The 17,809-nt window shown below is 40.8% G+C and overlaps 1 protein-coding gene across 1 annotated transcript in view; it reads left to right on the top strand.

Annotated features, from left to right (window-relative positions):
* The first annotated feature begins 6,094 nt into the window (after positions 1 to 6,094).
* Positions 6,095 to 17,809, top strand: part of adcy1a (adenylate cyclase 1a) — a 55,018-nt gene continuing 43,303 nt past the window's right edge. Inside the window, exons 1-2 of the mRNA XM_066676013.1 lie at positions 6,095 to 6,850; positions 12,344 to 12,493. Of these exons, the coding sequence (XP_066532110.1) occupies positions 6,200 to 6,850; positions 12,344 to 12,493 (801 nt within the window). The 5' untranslated portion in view covers positions 6,095 to 6,199. The remainder of the gene's footprint in view (positions 6,851 to 12,343; positions 12,494 to 17,809) is intronic.

The following is a 17,809-nucleotide window of genomic DNA, read 5'->3' as shown; positions in this document are numbered from 1 at the left end:
AATATGGGCCTTAAAGTGTGTGTGTGTGTGTTGTTGTTGTTGTTGTAGTAGTAGTAGTAGTAGTAGTAGTAAAGGGCGGGAGCTCTGTTACTCACTTGGAATGTACAGTCTTTCCCAGCTTCAGAACAGGTAATGACCCATGTTTGGCTGAAGAATATTGAAAAAGTAAAATGAAAAGTTTTTGGGTCAGCTAGACCTTTTATCAGAGTACATCTCAAACTCTCCTGACATTTCAGATAACTGTACGCCTGTGTATGAGTGTGTGTGTGTGTATGTGTGTTTAAAATCATTCACGTGTGATTTAACTATCCACAGATACACAGTGATCCATTCTAAAAGCAGAGCAAACTCAATATGTAGCAATATGTACTTCCTCAGATTTTCTTTTATAATGCACCCCCTGCCACCCCACCCCAATTTCTTTCGGTCTCTTTTTTCCTCTCCCTCTTTCTCTGTCAGATTATCTGACTCTCTGCCTGTCTTTCTGCCTGCCTCTCTCTCTCTCTCTCTCTCTTTCGCTCTCTCTCCGTGGTGTCTCTCGCTCTCTCAGCTGTCTTTTTTCATTTCATTTTTTTTCAGTCAACCCTTTCTCTATTGCTTCCTGTCTGATTGTGTCTATATGCCCCCCCCACCACACACACACTTTCTGTGTTTTGCTCTCTCTAATCTGCCCTCCCACTCATCCCCCTGATGCTGTCTGCATTTGTTTGTGGGTGTATGTGTGTATACATGTGTGTGTGTGTGTGCGCGCATGTGTGTGTGTGTATGTGTGTGTGCATATTGGGGTCTGCAGTTCTACCTCAACACATGAGCTGTTATAGGAAGGGTGTGGGGATCTTCCTGTCTCTGTTTCTATGGAAACACCACCCCCATCTGCCAACCAGGAGGAGGGACAGAGGTTCCAAAATGCAAGCTGTCATCTCGTGTGTGTGTGTGTGTGTGTGTGTGTTTGCGTCTGTCCATGCCTCTGTGTGCCTATGTGAGTGTGTGTGTGTGTCTCCTCATGTGTTGTTACTATCCAAATGTAATGCAAGGAGACTGGTGCGTGTAAAGCTGTCTGTTCTCATTCCTCTACTGTCTTTCTCATCACTGATACACACACACACACACACACACACACACACACACACACACACACACACACTGCATTGCAGAGCTCCTCTTTTCACAGACGTTTTGTGATCACCTGACTGAATACTATTCTTGGAGCTTCCCTATTCAGTAGAGACTTTTCCTGCAAGGAAAAGACAGAGATAAAAAGAAAAAAACGAGAGAGAGAGAGGGAAAGAGAGAGAGAGAGAGAGAGAGAGAGAGAGAGAAAAGAATGGACAGAGATGGAGAGTGGGGTAAAAAGGAGGCATATGAGACCATGTGCACAGGTGGTAGAAAGGAAAGTTACTTTTATTACAATGTAGTTGTACTTAGTGCAAGTGTGTGTGTGTGTGTGTGTGTGTGTGTGTGTGTGTGTGTGTTAAAGAAAACATTAGACTAGGGGAGCAGGTGAAAGATAGATCAATAAAGATCTAATTTGTGAAAACACCTTATTGTACACAGGAGAGCTCACTCTCTTTTGCTCTCGCTCGCTCTATTTGCTCTCTTTTGCTCTCTCTCTCTCTCTTTTGTTCTCTCTTTCTGAGTTCATCTTTTTTATGCTGACCATAAAAACCCCAAAAATCCAGGCTATGTACATTACATAATATATCATTATAGAATAAGTCAGTATAAGGCTGTTAACATTCAAATTAGTTATTAAAACAGTGAATTGCAAAAAAGCAATTGTTGAGAAATGAAAGCACCAGTGGGATGTGTCTGCAAATACCCTTTGCTTTTTGTGACACCTCAGTGTTTTGTATGTTGATTCTGTAACTTCTATAGCATCCAGTTCCTGAAATCTATGATGCTGGGAAAAAAGAAGGACATGGTTTGAGCCACCTGGTTTTCTGCAGCACTTGAAATTCTTTGGTTTCCAAAACAGAAGATTTTGTTCTCATAAAACCTGAGACCATGGTGTGTTCTACATAATGCTGAATCTTTAACTTATTCTGGTTCTCTGAAAATATTCCGGCACAGCCTTAAATTTAATAGTGCAGAGAGAGAAAAGCCGTCAAAATCAAGTGTTTTACTTTGCTAACATAAGCATTTTTGCTCTGAAACTTCAGTGTTCCAAAGACAGTGTCAAGCAGACGAGAGACTTAGTGAAGTAACATACTTAAGGAACCAATGCCATCAGCCTGTGGGGCAGGGCTCTTGATCTGCAGGTGAGTGGCCAAGGGGTAATTGGAGACTAACTGCATATTCATAGATCTGTGATTATTGACTTAAGATGTAGAAATATAGCTAAACCACTTTTAAGACATCAGGGGTGTTTTTCTTGTAGTTTTTTTGTTAACTTCTACACTTGTCATTTTGATGAACAAAGATGAATCTTTAAGATGATGACATAATCAATTTGGGATGTTTTGCACAGGTCTGTCACCTCCCGTGAAGTCATCTGACTGAAACATTTTGCCTGAGAGACTTCAGTCTCCTCCTCAATGGACGAATTAGCATGTGCTAATGAAAAAACATGCAGGAAACTCATCAGCCATATGCATTTCCTCCACTTATTGTATCAGCCAGAATAATAAAAATACATAAGTAAATAATACAGACGCGTTTAGGCGCTGGCTGTTAATCAATTTAGCAGCAGATGTGCGGGAATAATAGATGAATGCTATGCGTAATCTGACGCACCTGCTCCTTCACCGGAGCGGCGGTTCAGCCTCAAACGGGCTAGCGCTGCAATGAAAGCGCTTTAATTAAAAGGCCACTGAGGTGGAGCCTCTCATCAGGGCCCTGCTGCTATTTATAACAGCGAGCAGCAGCATGCACATTTCTGCCTCATTCATCCCATGAGGAGAAAAAAAATAAAATAAATAAAAAAACAACAACAAATAAAACCTCTTCACTTGGCCCAGTTTCCCCTCACACGACTAAATGGGGACTAATTATTGAGGTGTTCTTGGCATCAGAATAAGGAAAGGCCAACTTGCACTTAACCGGTTAGCTGCTTTTTATTGAACCTGGCACACCACCAAAAGCCTTTACACAGGCCCAGGAATACCCCATGCCCTGCAGGCCTCAAACACCCAAAACACCGAGGGGTCACCAACACAGCCATTAAAAAAGCAAGGCACAACAGGCAGCAAAGGCAATTTCAGTCACCTCTCAGTCATTTTTCAGATTTTTTGGGGGAGGCAAACTGAACCAAAAACAAGTGGTCTTCGAAACAGTTATCGTACCCATGTGAACACTTAAGAGTTTTATGAGCAATTTATGTGCTGTCTAACTTTCCACAGGTATAAGTTCAGTAAAGGCTCGGCTCCACCTGCATTCATTAAATTATGTCAACAAAGGTATTTTTACACCTGCTTTCCCCATATTTTATTCTGAATAGAATGGTATTTATAAGTATTTTGCCCACTTTTGCAGCACTTATCACTTCTACACTAACCCCCCCTCTATGACAGCAGGTGATTTGTGGTGGTAAGTGATATGGTAACTGAGAGAGAAGTGACAAATCGAGTTGAGATTTTCTACACATTATGCAAATGAGTTTTGGAACAACATCACAAGCAGTCTGAACAAATCAATTTCAAATAAAAATTTACTGTCCAAATCCACATTAAAAATTTCAACTAGACGTTTCAATTTTCCCTTCAACCATATGTTGTTTTAGGAGGCAAATCTTTGCTGACTCAATTTTTGTCTTTAAACATTTTGTTCCATCTTAAATTACTGGTGTTATTCAGCATCTTCTTGAATTCTTTAGGGTTTCACCTTAAGATCTGAAAATAGCGCTAATTTTTGAAACTTTTTGAAGCAACTATTATTCCACTTTATCTGTTTAAAACACAACAAACCTGCTGTACATCATGTCACTAAACATTTACCTATTTATGAGGCAAACCTTTGTTTCTTGTTCACAATATACATATTCAACTTAAATGGCTCAGTTTAAGAGTCTTTTTAGTGTTATTGGTGTTCTCCAGCTTCTTGACAATTAATTTCTAAATATTTCACATTTTATCCTTTTAAAACACACAACCAAGTGTACATCATGTCAATAGATCTTTACCTTCTAGTGAAACTACTAGTGAATTCTCCGTTCCACCTTAAATAGGCAAATATACAAGTCTTTTCAAAAACAACTCTTACTCTTTAATTTGTTAAAACACACAGAGTACAGAAACACGTTATTTGGCCTGAATTTCTTTCAACAAACAACCTATGGTATTGTTCATTCATTCATTCATTATCTGTAACCGCTTATCCAATTCAGGGTCGCGGTGGGTCCAGAGCCTACCTGGAATCATTGGGCGCAAGGTGGGAATACACCCTGGAGGGGGCGCCAGTCCTCCACATTCACTCACACCTACGGACACTTTGGAGTCGCCAATCCACCTACTTATGGTATTGTAATCAGTTGTAATCTTTAATATGTAATCTTTAATCTATACTATATTATTCTAGCAAACTCTGGATCTGTTTGATAATTTTGTTTGATTATAAGCTGCCTCTATCTTTTGAACACATGGCCAGTATTTCCTCTATTTTTACACCGTCTCTGGTCATGGAGATTTTTAGAAGGGCACTAAGGTTTTTTGGAACCTTCTGGTGAAATCTAACATTATCTCTTTTCACTTTATAACTGCAAGATGCTATGTTTGTGCACCTGAAAACCCAGTAGGTTTGGACGGTAATGTGATTGGATAAAGAGTGGGATCTCAGGCTGAAATTCTAGACTGGGCACTTCACAAAGAGAATATACTGCTCAGCACTGCTCTCAGGGATGCCAGAGCTTCAACTTAGGCTGTTGCTTTAAACTATGACCACACACCCTAGACATTTCATGACTAAGTACAGTAAAAATCTTACAGATTGCTCCTTTAAAACAATTTTTTCCCACAACCAACCATGTCTTTACAAGTAAATAAATATTTAAATTCTAATATCAATCAAAGGCTACACATGTATGCAAATGTTTGCATATTAAGTAGATCATGTTTAATTTACTATTATTTACTATTTACTAAATGTAAATATTAAAAAAATATTAAATGTAAATAAATACTTGTAAAAACACCAATAAACTATTGTTTAACCATTTGATCTGCTCCACTGACCATAGCTACAGTTTATAGTTCTACAATTGCTATTCTACAAACGCCTTGTGTTGTGCTTGTATGAGTGGATCAGGCAAAGCAGTGCTGATGAAACCCTCTAGATACACCTCCACCTTGTAGATGTAAAGTCAGAGACAGTAGCTCATTTGTTCCTGCTCAGTTTGTTTGTTGCCCTCTAATCCTTCATCAGTGGACACACTCGATGCTGCTAGCTGGATGTTTTTGGTTGGTGGACTATTCTCAGTGCATCAGCCCTGCTGTTTTGATCCAGTCATACCAGTTTGTGGGGCTGGAAGTATGCAGAACAACAAATGGACTAAAGTCTGCATCTGTAAAATTACAAAGTGTACAGTATTTATATTTTAATGAGCTGATAAAATGGATAATGGATGTAGAAACTTGGTTTTAATTTTTATTTATTTATTTATTTATTTATTTATTTTAATATTCTTCTTTATTTTAAAGTTCTACATCTTTTACTCTGTACGGCCTGTTTCTCTCTGATCTGATTGGTTACCTGTCGCTCACCAGCACGAATTCCTCGAGTCAAATGCGAAGTGAAACGACTCTGATTCAGATTCAACTGCTGGAGCCACCCTTGCAGCTGTCAGAGCAGATGTGATGGGTTTTTGGGGAGGGGGCGGTAGCGTGGGCGGGGGTGACGTGCCTCGAGCTTCACTCTTCAGCTGCGCATGCGCAGCTCCGTAGCGAGAGGGGAGTCCCGGTCCGTGATTTAACCCTTTCAGGAGCCAAGCGAAACGGCACGCGCCACGGGTGGTCTTCTACACTCCCCCCATACCCCCTCCCCCCCACACACACACCCCGAGGAGGAGCGAAAAAAGAACGCGGAGGCGGGAGAGAGAGGAGAGAAGGAGACCGCGTGCGGGGGGGGAGAGAGAGAGAGAGAGAGAGAGAGAGAAAGAGAGAGAGCGTGCTTGCCCGCGCTCCTTCCCCTCTATGCCGTCGGTGCGCGCGGCGGGGAGATCAGGCGCGCGGCGGCGTTCGTGACGGCTAGAGTGGCGCGCGCGGGGCGGATGGATGGCGCCGGTGTGCCGGAGGAGGCGGAGGCTGCGGCGGCGGCTCAGGCTCAGGCTCGACTGCCTCGCGCGCGGACGCGGCGGCGCAAGAGTCGCGTCCGCGCGCCATACTGCGAGCGCGAGTTCGAGTGCGGCGAGCTCGAGGGCCTCTTCCACAAGTACAACCTGAAGCTGGAGCAGACCGCCACGCTGAAGGCGCTCGCCGTGCTCATCGTGGCCGCGTCGGCGCTCGCGCTCGTCGAGCTGCTGTCGGCGGCGGCGGCGGGTGCGCGCCTCACCGTGTCCGCGGGCTCGCACCCCGTGCACTGCGTCATCTTCTGCTCACTCTTCATCGTGGCCAACGTCAAGTACCTGCAGGTGACGCAGCTGCAGCAGATCGCGCGTCTCGCGCTGCTCTTCAGCTTCACGTTCGCCCTGCTCTGCTGCCCCATGCCGCCGCCGCTGGCGCGCGCGCCCCGCACCCACGACGACGCGACGGCGGGGCTCGTACAGGGCGTGTGGCAGCTCATGCTCGTCACGTTCGTGGCGTACTCGCTGCTACCCGTGCGCACGCTGCTCGCCGTGATCTTCGGAGTTCTTGTGGCCGCGGCGCACTTCATCGTCACGGCCACGTCGGTGACCACGCGCACGCCGCGCGTCTGGACGCCGGTAAGAGTCCGCTCTTCATAATTAGTCACTTTTAACAGACACGTTTACTTTGTTGTCATGTTTTTCAGTTCGCTACGTGCTCTGCTCAGGGCGGAAAAACGTGTCATGTGACCAGGGGTGTCCAAACTTTTGCAGACGGCTATGTGTTTAAAGACTTTATCGAAAACAGCTGCACTGCTCTGTCTCAGCTGCGCAGACGAGGGCTGCGGCGCGCGAACGCTTATGTTTGTGTTTATATTCAATGCTTGCGCTGCACGTGCACCTCTGTGGAAGTTTGGACACGCCTGGACAACTGAAGATGTGTGGGCCAAAGTGTGGATGCCGCTGATCCATGAGAAGTGTTGTTGCTTTTCTCAGCGTAAATATACTTCACAGAGAACACAACTCAGGAGCCTTTAATGTACAATCACCCTTTGTTTGATGTAAAAAAATAATAACAATTTCTGTTCCATTTTTTTTAAATATGAAGTGGATGAGATTTTTTTACAGGTTTAGGTGTATGAGTGTGTGAAAAATAGTGTGGAGGGAAACACATTTGAAGTTAGTTCATCCCTAACCAAGGGCTTTAAAATGAAACAGATCCCCTATAGCTTACTTGCACAAATTAATATAGAGTAACATTGATACATGGAGATCTCCATATATTCATATAGAAATGCCCTGTGTTGCACTGGCACCCCATTTATGTTGAAAATGTACTGCAGAAATTCCTCATATAAGTTATATAATGGACAGGAGTGTGTTCTCTGTAGAAGTTGTGAAATTGGTTCCTCTCAGAAAATCAGCAAAACATGTCATTAGACCAGGGGCTTCGAGATTTTTAGATCTTTTCTGCCTACGGGGTGCACACACAAAACAGACAGCCCCCCCCCCCCCCCCCCACACACACACACATACGACTTGCAACAGTTTCTCATGAGCCACAAAAACTGAAGACCTCGGGGAAGGCCTTGTCAAAATCATGCTGACATCAGCTCCCTCAAGAAGACACTTTAAACATAAGGCTATATTGACACCCACACTTATTGGACAACTTTGTCTTATCAGACTGATGGTCTGCATGGTCTGTGAAACAAACCTTTTCAACTATATATGAGCTTCATTTAAATATAAAGAATCAGTGTGTACATACACACACACACACACACACAAGTCATTGAGGTCCCCTCAATATAGACAAAACGCTGAGTAAGAAATCCAGGGCAGGAGATACTTGCTGTAACCAATTCGCATGATTTTAACACTTCCCCCAGGTTAAGATCAGGTTTATAAACTACCACCCCTCCTGCCCCTCTCCCAGAACACTGTCGCTCACTGTCTGACCCCAGGTTTTTATCACTCACTTAGCTGTCTGTGCTCTAACACCACCTCACCAGCTGCTCACTGGCTGGTGGACTGCGAGTATCTGTGGGCTCTAAAATGAAATGAATGGTGGTGTGACCGTCTCTGTCCAGCCTGGGTTATATAAAGTCTCAGTGTCTGTTCTGACCTTAAGCACAAGGCAAGGCCACGGCCATCACATCTCATCCTCTGTGCGGCTGTGTGTGCGACACCCAGGCTCCACCACTCCATTGTTTCATAAGCTCTAAGCTGTTTATCACCCACTCTCCCACTGTCAACTTAAGAGGGGATGTAGACATGGACACACTGTTTTTCTTTTCCACAAGCTAGTTGTGATATTCATAGTGTTACTATTATATTATTAGTATTAATAAGGCAATGCATTGTTAATATCTTTTCAGTAATTTACGTGTGTCCCATTTACATTTTTTCATAAGAGTTCTGAAGTTTCTTTGCTTGCATCCCCTTGATTCCTGATTGAATTTGTATTAATCCAGAGTTTCTCCTGATGCCTAATAAGATTTCCCAACTTTGCAGTGCTGAATGATGCTTTTATAGTTAAATGTTCAGATGTCCTTTTCCTTTGCTAAATATGGTATTGCTTTATGAGTTTCTAACACATTGATGAGATTCTAACACATTTTAATGAATATATTGAGATGTCAATGGGATGCTTAATGTTTTGAAAGGGTTAAAGAAATATTCCCTTTATTTCCCTACATTCCCTAATATTCCCAACTGAATTCTATTGTCATTCTCTTTATCGGATGTTTGCTAGCCATGTTGAATGACAAACAATCGATATGTTGGGGCAGCCTTGGACTAATGGTTAGAGGAGCAGGCTTGGTACCGGTCCTCTAACCAGAAAGGTTGCCAGTTCAATCCCCAGGATCGGCAGGAGCATCCACGGCTGAAGTGCCCTTGACCAATGCACTGAACCCCCAAACGCTCTCTGGGCACCGGGGATGGCTGCCCCCTACTCTGGGTGTATGTTCGAAGCCCCTAGTGCACTAGTGTGTGTGTGTTCACTGCCACAGATGGGTTTAATGCAGAAGACATTTGGTTGTACCTTGTACAATGACAAATAATTTGTCATTGTACAAGGTACAAATTGCACGTTTCTCTGCACTTGAGAAAAGGAAATCTGTTAATTCATAATACATCTATAAATTAAGAGCCCAGTGTGCAGATGCTGATGTGTGATCTGAGTACAGGGAAATATTGTTCATAGTATTAGATTGCACAACTGTAAAAGAGATGAGATTTTTGAGGTCAGATGAAAAAAAAGCTGGAGTATTGACATAAAATTCTGGTAACAGAGTGTAAGAATTGAAGGGACTGAAGCTGAAGCAGCTGCACATAAGCCTATGTCTAATGTCAAGTACTGTCTAGAGGGGTATAAAGGCTTTTAGCACTGAATTTGAAGAACTGGGACTGAAGTGTTGGAGCAACAGCCTGTCATCCAGAAGTAATCATCCAACAATACTTGATTCACTAATGTTAATGAAGTCCGTACAGCAATGTGTACAGTCCCACCATTTCGTGTAAAGTATTCCTACAACAGTAAAATATTTTCCTGTAGTAACTCCCTTGATTTCTGAAGAAACATGAAGTAGGTGATTACAAACATCATGCTGAACTTACTGACCTTAATTATTAATATAGAACGTCATATATAATGTTTTGCTCACTTTTTTTTGGAATAACACTTTGATGTAGATGTTAATGTGTGTAAAGTAGTCTGGAAAAACTGTCTGCTTTTGTGATGTCACAATAACAGTATTCAGCCAACAGTGGGTTTAACTCTACTCAGTCATGTTGTAGTTAAAAGGTGTAATTGAGCAGGATCACCTTTGCATGAAGAAATATATAGATACAGGGCATCCATTTTGAAAGTAGCTCTTTTAAATATAAACGCAAAAACAATTATCTTCAAAATAGTAACTTTACAGGAGAAGGAAAAACCTTCTTGCTTGAAATTAACTTAACTAAGTCTATGTAAAACAATTTTATTCCAAGTAATCAGCAAATATATACATACATGTATTTCTTTGGACAGCAATGATATAGTGTTTAATTTTGGGGTGAAGTGCTAGAAACATGTAGTTAAGGGAAACAAATGGCTCACTTGGTGTCATTTGTCAAGGACGGTTTGATTGCTGCTCACATCACTTCTGTCCAGTGTCTAAAGGCTTTGGGATTGAGCACGTTAGGATTCTTAGTCCTAACATGGAGAGTTGACAGTTACCTCCTTTTCCCTGGTGTCGATGAGGTGAAAGGTGTTACCCAGTCCACAGCTGTGGATCAATAACTAATGCCCTTTACACAATCAACCCACTGCACTCTTTAATCTGACCTGCCAAGCCACCAACTGAGAGCATGTGATAATGAATGGCTTCTGCCTATATACCTTCGCTCTCTGACACCATGTCCAATGCTCTTATAGCCATTTTACAATGGTATCACATGGGATTTGAAAATGTAATATATGAAGGGCTATTGATTATGACAGATAAAAGCTGTTGTCATTGGAAGCCTTGTGAACAAATCACAGGCCACGAGAAAGGAAGCCTGTCAGTCTGATGTTTTCTCAGACCATCAAGAATGATGCACCACACACTGCTAGCTATTTAACCATTAGATGTTATTGCAAATAGAAGGTATTACTGCTATTTAAAAGATAATTTGGTAAAAATTGAAATATATGATTTCTCCCTTACACCAGACACAGTCAAACGGCAAATACATGTTCTGAGTGAAAAAAAAAAAACACCAAACCGCATCAAGCGGACACATTATGACTCTCTGTAAGCTGTAAAACTGGACTAAACTTTGCCTCACGGCGACATCAGACACCAGCAGGGCTGATGTTCACAGAGCTCTTGTAAATTAGAAAATTCATATCAGATCAGATTCCTCTGCACTTTAAATATGTTAAGAGGCTGTGCATAGCATTTTGCTCCCAATGTGGTTTTGTGAATGTGTTGTTTAAGGATGAGTGTAGCATTCAGCCGCACTGGGAGTCTTTATTCCCTTCCATAGGTTGCAGTCAGTCATACTGCGTCCTGAAATATATTGCCTACAGTGTGCGACCTTTATTTCAACCTAGATTTGTTAGAGTTTTTTTTCTTTTCATGTATATTTAAAGAACTGATTTGGGTTATTTGTGTTGACTTCCAAGTGTTTGTTAGCAAGGTTAGCCTCATAGCTTTTTCTCTGCATCTGAGGTCAATGTAAAATCATGTAGAATAGATTTTTTCACTTAAATATCCTTTTAATCTATTTTTCTCCACTAATAACTTGATCCTGATCTAAAAAATGTTTCTGTAAGTTTTTGTTTTTCTAATGATAAGGTTGAGCATGAAATTAAACATTCAGAAATATACTTTAGATTTTCTTCAGTTTTATTTCATTACTATTGTGGTTAAGCAAATCCACAGAAAGCCCTTAGTGGTCTGAATTCCAAACTAAATGTGTACACATACTCAGATCATGTCCCGGTGCCTCTTTTAACAGTCCAGTCAAAACCTGGAAAATGAAACCAGATCCAGCTCACAATAGTCTCCTGAATGTCCTGTTTCACCCAAAAATATCATGTTTGGGGGAAAAAAAATATATTCTATTTTCCTGTTCACAGTAGTGAGCTCCCTGTGGAGCCCTGAGTGCTGTAATGTGTCAGTTTGTGTCAGAATATGTGTTCAAGCTAGTTGTTGCAGATTGGATTTATGAGAAATGAACCCAGTAACCCCTGCATATAAGCAACCCCCTCCCCTCAGTCTCCATCTCCGGTTCTCCACACCTTTCAAACCTTTAATTTTATATCAGCCTCTCTCTCTCTCTGTGTGTGTGTGTGTGTGCCATACACATCACACACTCTCTCCAGTCCCTCTCTATTTCTCATACCGGCCACTGGATTTTTATTCACTCCCTGTCCTTCACTCTCTCTCACTCACTCCCCCCACATCTCTCTCTCTCTCTCTCTCTCTCTCTCCCTCTCCCTCTCTCTCCACACACAGACATCAATCTTTCTCTCATACCTCCCACCCCATGTCTGAAAGTTTGTATTCTGGTGTTGAATGCTGATTAAATGTCATGTACACACACTCACGCAGACAGGTGACCCTGTTTTATTCTGTGTGTGTGTGTTTGTAGCTGGTGGCGAATGCAGTGCTGCTGGTTGGTGTGAACCTGTCTGGTGTGTTTGTGCGGGTCTTCACTGAGCGGGCCCAGAGGAAGGCTTTTCTCCAGGCCAGGAACTGCATCCAAGAGCGCCTGCAGCTGGAAGATGAGAATGAAAAGCAGGTCACACACTCGCCCACAAACACTCAGATGGATACTGATATATGCACCATAGTAATATGTTATAGCTCAAATACTGCTTCTTTATGGCTCATCAAACATAAAAGGATAGTCTGCCTTTTCCCACCGAGTTATTCTTCAGTTATTTGTAACATATCCATTATAGTGACACCTAGTGGATTGGAGGTATTGTATACTTAATCTATTTGAAACATGGCTTCTCTTAAGTAGGCACACATAAGGTTCAATCAGGCACTACAAAGTAGTTAGACTCTTTATCTCATATGACTTGCACTTTATAAAAATGTTTAAATAATCAAATGACTAATAATAACAAATCACTTTTATAAAATGTTTGCTAAAAAGTATTGCTCCTTTAATATAAATTCCCTTAGAATCAGCTTTAGAGACATGAGACATTGGAGAGATGTGAATCTCGGCCAGTCTGAGCATAATGTCAGGCTTTACTAAGGTCATTAGTAAAACTCCAGAGTAGACACATTTGAGATTCCTGGGCTCTTTTTTTTTCTCTGGAGAAATATCTGAGCAGTCTCTTTGTCTTTCCATCTGATCGCGTTGTTTTCACATAGAAACCACCAAGCTAGAAAGGAGATCTTGTTTTTGATTTTACTTTCCTGTGGGCATGTGAGACGTACGCCTCAAATCAAATAATCAGGTCCCTCATTTACTCTTTCAAGTTAAAAAGTCACAGTTTTGACAGGTAATTACCTTGCAAGATTACTTTCATTCCCCCTTGACTGCCTTAAAGGTCAGCCTTTATCTGCAAATACACACACACACACACACAGACAACAACAAACACACACAGTGATTGAGATCTAAGGTGCAAGGTTAGTGAGCTCACTGAATTAACATTTGGATCAAATGCAGCTAGAAGGCCATTAAAGAGCTAGTCCAATGTGTTTCTACATATTCCCCCTCTGCCGTGTCTGTAATATACATTCAATCACCTTGGGTAATAATTTTGCCGCATTGCTATTTACTATGTAAAAGGACTGTAAACACATCTTCTCAAAACATACTTGAAGTAGAAGCCAATTGGCAGATGATGAAGAGATTGCTGACTGATTATATGTGTTTGAGTCAGTTTTTAAATATAACAAATCTGTTGAAATATTTTATACACAGCCGAACTTTTCCATTAAAGAGGAAACAGTAACTCATTGCAGTGTAAAATACAATCAGACACAGTGTACACTTTAGTAGGAGAGTGCGGAGTGAGTATTTTACTGGAAAAGTAAGCATAGGTGCTGTAGTAATTATTTGCTTAAGACACGTTACTTATGCAAATTTCATTAAAAAAAAAAGCACATTAAACTGTATGCATTCATGACTAGATAGAAACATCTGTTTCCAACAAATTAGCTTAGAATCCTCCAAAATAGTTTGTATAATTTATTACAGTTTAAGTGTATCTGTGTTTTTGCTTGGCCTTTATCGCACAGATCCATTTTCTTCCAAACCTGGCAGTTATATTCAGTTTTTAATTTCATTTCTTTCTCTGCTGTTGGCTTGTGAACACTGACACAAAAATGTTACCACCCTAGTGTCTTATATAGTAACTGTGTCTGTGAAATAACAGACTTCGACTGTTTTATAGTGACGGAAATCAACAAGACTAATTAAAATATAGAATCACAATTAATCATTATGTGTAGTTAAACAAGATGATTTACAATTGTTTATTTGCTCATATTATAATATAGATTTTCTTGTTTAAAATGTGTATTTAGATATAGATATTACAAATTGAGCTTTATCAGAATGGATTTATTTCTGTCTCTTCAAATTATTCAAAATTATCTTCAAATTGTCTCATTCAAATTGTTTTTTTGGAGAGGAATATCTCAGAGACATGTAGCAGTTCCCTTACAGAGCAACAAAGACCAGTAATGTAAGAACAAAGTCATGTGGATGGGAAAATTTGACCATTTCCAAAGTTGAATTCTATCTTGGCGTCTTGTATGAGTGACTCCTTCTGTTGCCCGTTGCAGCTCGTTGCTGTGTTTGAAGTGCCTAGAAATTGTTTGCACTTTTGCTAGAACCAAAGTTCAGGTTTTGCAGCTGCAGTCATGTTTTTTTCACAGTCTGTGCTAAATGTGATGACTTTTCCTTTGATGCTCTACAGTTTGCTGCATCCATTCAAATTTTCAAAGTGAAAAATATGGTGTGCACAAACTAGACCCAGAGGTGTGACTGCAATGTAGCCATCAGGAGAAAGCTAACCACATATGGTTTAGTTCTGGTTGGAGCACAGCAGATAGTTCAGTTAATTCCCATAACAACAGGGGAACATCCACACTGCATGCATGGCTATATGACAGAGAGAAATATGGCGAAAAGTGCCTGGAGCAATAGATCATTCACATAACCTATGAAAATGCATTAACAATGTTAAAATTAATGATAACTTTATTGTGTTATTGACTTATTGACATTTTAACTTTGACACCATTAAAAACAAAAAACTTCACTAGTCACTTGTGTACAAAAATGTTTCAGCATCTCATATTATTGTGAGATTTAATGGGAAGGTCTAATATTGTGAGGAACTGCAGTTCTCTCTCGTTTGTTTATGTTCAGAAGCTCAGAGGCTTTTAAGGTGGGCCAGTATGTTTGAGGAGTAAAAACAACTGTTGTTTGTACATGACTAAAATTTAACTGTAGAATTTATTCACTGTATTTGAATTACCACAGAAACTTTTTTGACACTTGAGCTGTTTAATTTTGTATGCATTTAGCAGTCTTCCAAATTTAGAGTGGACCTAAATAATATAAAACAGCAAAAAAGAAGTCAATATTACAGGAATAAATCAATTTCCTCCTATCTACTTTCATTATATATATATATATATATATATATATTTTTTTTTTTTTTCTGTTTTTCCAAACTTTTTCACAAACACTGGGGCTTCATAAACACACTTGGCCTGTGAATGTCACCAGAGCATTAGTCAGAAGCATTATAAATCCTTGGAGCATTACACTGTTGATCAATGTTTTGTGGAGAGACAGGGATCTATAGAGATCTACACATTTGGGATGTGTTGGAATGGTGTCCCTGATCCTAATCATCCAAAACCTGTATCTGATCTTCTTAATGTTTATGTGGATCAAATCTCCACAGCATTGTTCCAGCATCTAGTTTTAAGGAGCTGGGTAGAAGGTAGAAGGATAGGAAGGAGGGTAGAAGCTGTTACTGCAGCAGAGGGGAGCATTTTTAACCATGACAAAAACTAAGACCGAACACAAGGGGAAAACTTTTAAGATGATGATTTTTCACAAACAGATTGAGCCACAGACCAATTGGTGCTTGTCATTGAAAGTTTGAACCTGAATTACCTCTGTTGAGTGTTGCAATGGATTATCATGGAGCAATTTGTTAATTAAGAAGAACGAAGCGAGAAATGAAGAGGAGCTGTAATATGTGTTCTTTCCAACTACTGTGGAGATGACACTTTCTCCTTGTTCCTTAGCGACTGAAATTGGTCATAATTGTTTGCACATGACTCATCCACCTCCTACCTAACAAACTCCCCAAATAGAAGGTAACACCACCCACTCTATACATTAACACACATTCACAACACACATGCACACTACACAGATGCACACACTCACACTAAACACCTTCATCAGTATAAACTAGTTCACAGACCTACTCAACTTCATCATTGCATTTGTTCATGTTTGCATCTCATAACAACTAAGTCTGTCCCAGAAGAAGAGAGCTCATTGGACAGAGCCATAGGGTTTAAGCAGTAGACACAGCTGCGAAACAAGCATGAAAGTTGTTGGACAAGTATTGGATTAGTGTTGAATATGTAGACCTTCAGGTTGTGTAGCATTTGTGTAGTAACTCAATGAACTTAAAGATCTTAGTCAAAATTATACTGAAATGCAGCAGCAAATTGAAGCACAAAAACGCCTCCCAAAAAGCTGTAAATCTGACAATAAATAATCACATTATATTCTTGCACTAAATAACTAATTAGTATGATTTTTTTTATTCCTCCTTAAACGGAGCAGCAGTCACATGAAAAAGTAGTTACATCATTTGGGGTAGAATTATTATTACTATTTACTTAAAGGGTGGTGAATCTAAAGCCAGCTTCATCTTCATGTTGTTGTTTTTTTTATATTACTTTATATCATTCATTCATTCATTGTCTGTAACCACTTATCCAGTTCAGGGTTGTGGTGGGTCCGGTGCCTACCCGGAATCACTGGGCGCAAAGAAGGAACACACCCTGGAGGGGCGCCAGTCCTTCACAGAGCGACACACACACCTATGGACACTTTTGAGAACACACCAAACTCCCAGACAGTCACCCGCACTTCAACCCACAACCTCCAGGTCCCTGGAGCTGTGTGACTGCAACACTACCTGCTGTGCCACCATGCCACCCTACTTTATATCAGGGGTAATTCATTAAAATTCATTAAGGTCCAGTTAGAGAAAGTTTTCTCAAGCCAAGGTCCAGAACATAATGTATAACCTGTATTATTATCAGTGTCATATCCTGCATATTGAAGTAGCCTTGTAGTTACAGCAACATTTTATGTAGTTAACAATGGAATTTCAAATCAAATTACTCTTTCTATTACATTTCATTCATTCATTCATTATCTGTAACCGCTTATCCAGTTCAGGGTCGCGGTGGGTCCAGAGCCTACCTGGAATCATTGGGCGCAAGGCACGGAATACACCCTGGAGGGGGCCTTCACAGGGCAACACATACACACCCACACGTTCACTCACACATTCACACCTACGGACACTTTTAAGTCGCCAATCCACCTACCAATGTGTGTTTTTGGACTGTGGGAGGAAACCGGAGCACTCAGAGGAAACCCACGCAGACACAGGGAGAACACACCAAACTCCTCACAGACAGTCACCCGGAGCGGGAATCGAATCCACAACCTCCAGGCCCCTGGAGCTGTGTGACTGCGACACTACCTGCTGCACCACCGTGCCGCCCTATTACATTTCAGTATATTTCAATAAGATTTTTAAATATTATAAATAACAATACTCTAAATAAAGTATCATTTTCTACTTTCAAATAAAATTTACAAACAAAACAATGATGACTTGTAGTTGCAGACTTACTGCTTTAAATAACAAGCGATCTGATTGGCTGTTATTGCTGGAGGGCAGACTTTATCCATTAACAGCAGGCTGATTGGCTCTTTATGCTGAAGGATGGGACTTTATCCCTAAACACAATTCATGTTCAGTGTTTTGAGAATTTCAACCCAGAATCGTTTCCTTATTTTAAAAGTTTTAACTCA

Source organism: Hoplias malabaricus, chromosome 7 (assembly GCF_029633855.1).
Source record: "Hoplias malabaricus isolate fHopMal1 chromosome 7, fHopMal1.hap1, whole genome shotgun sequence".
Lineage (NCBI taxonomy): Eukaryota > Metazoa > Chordata > Actinopteri > Characiformes > Erythrinidae > Hoplias > Hoplias malabaricus.
Note: the sequence above shows the minus strand (reverse complement) of the source record. Positions and strands in the feature narration are given on the sequence as shown.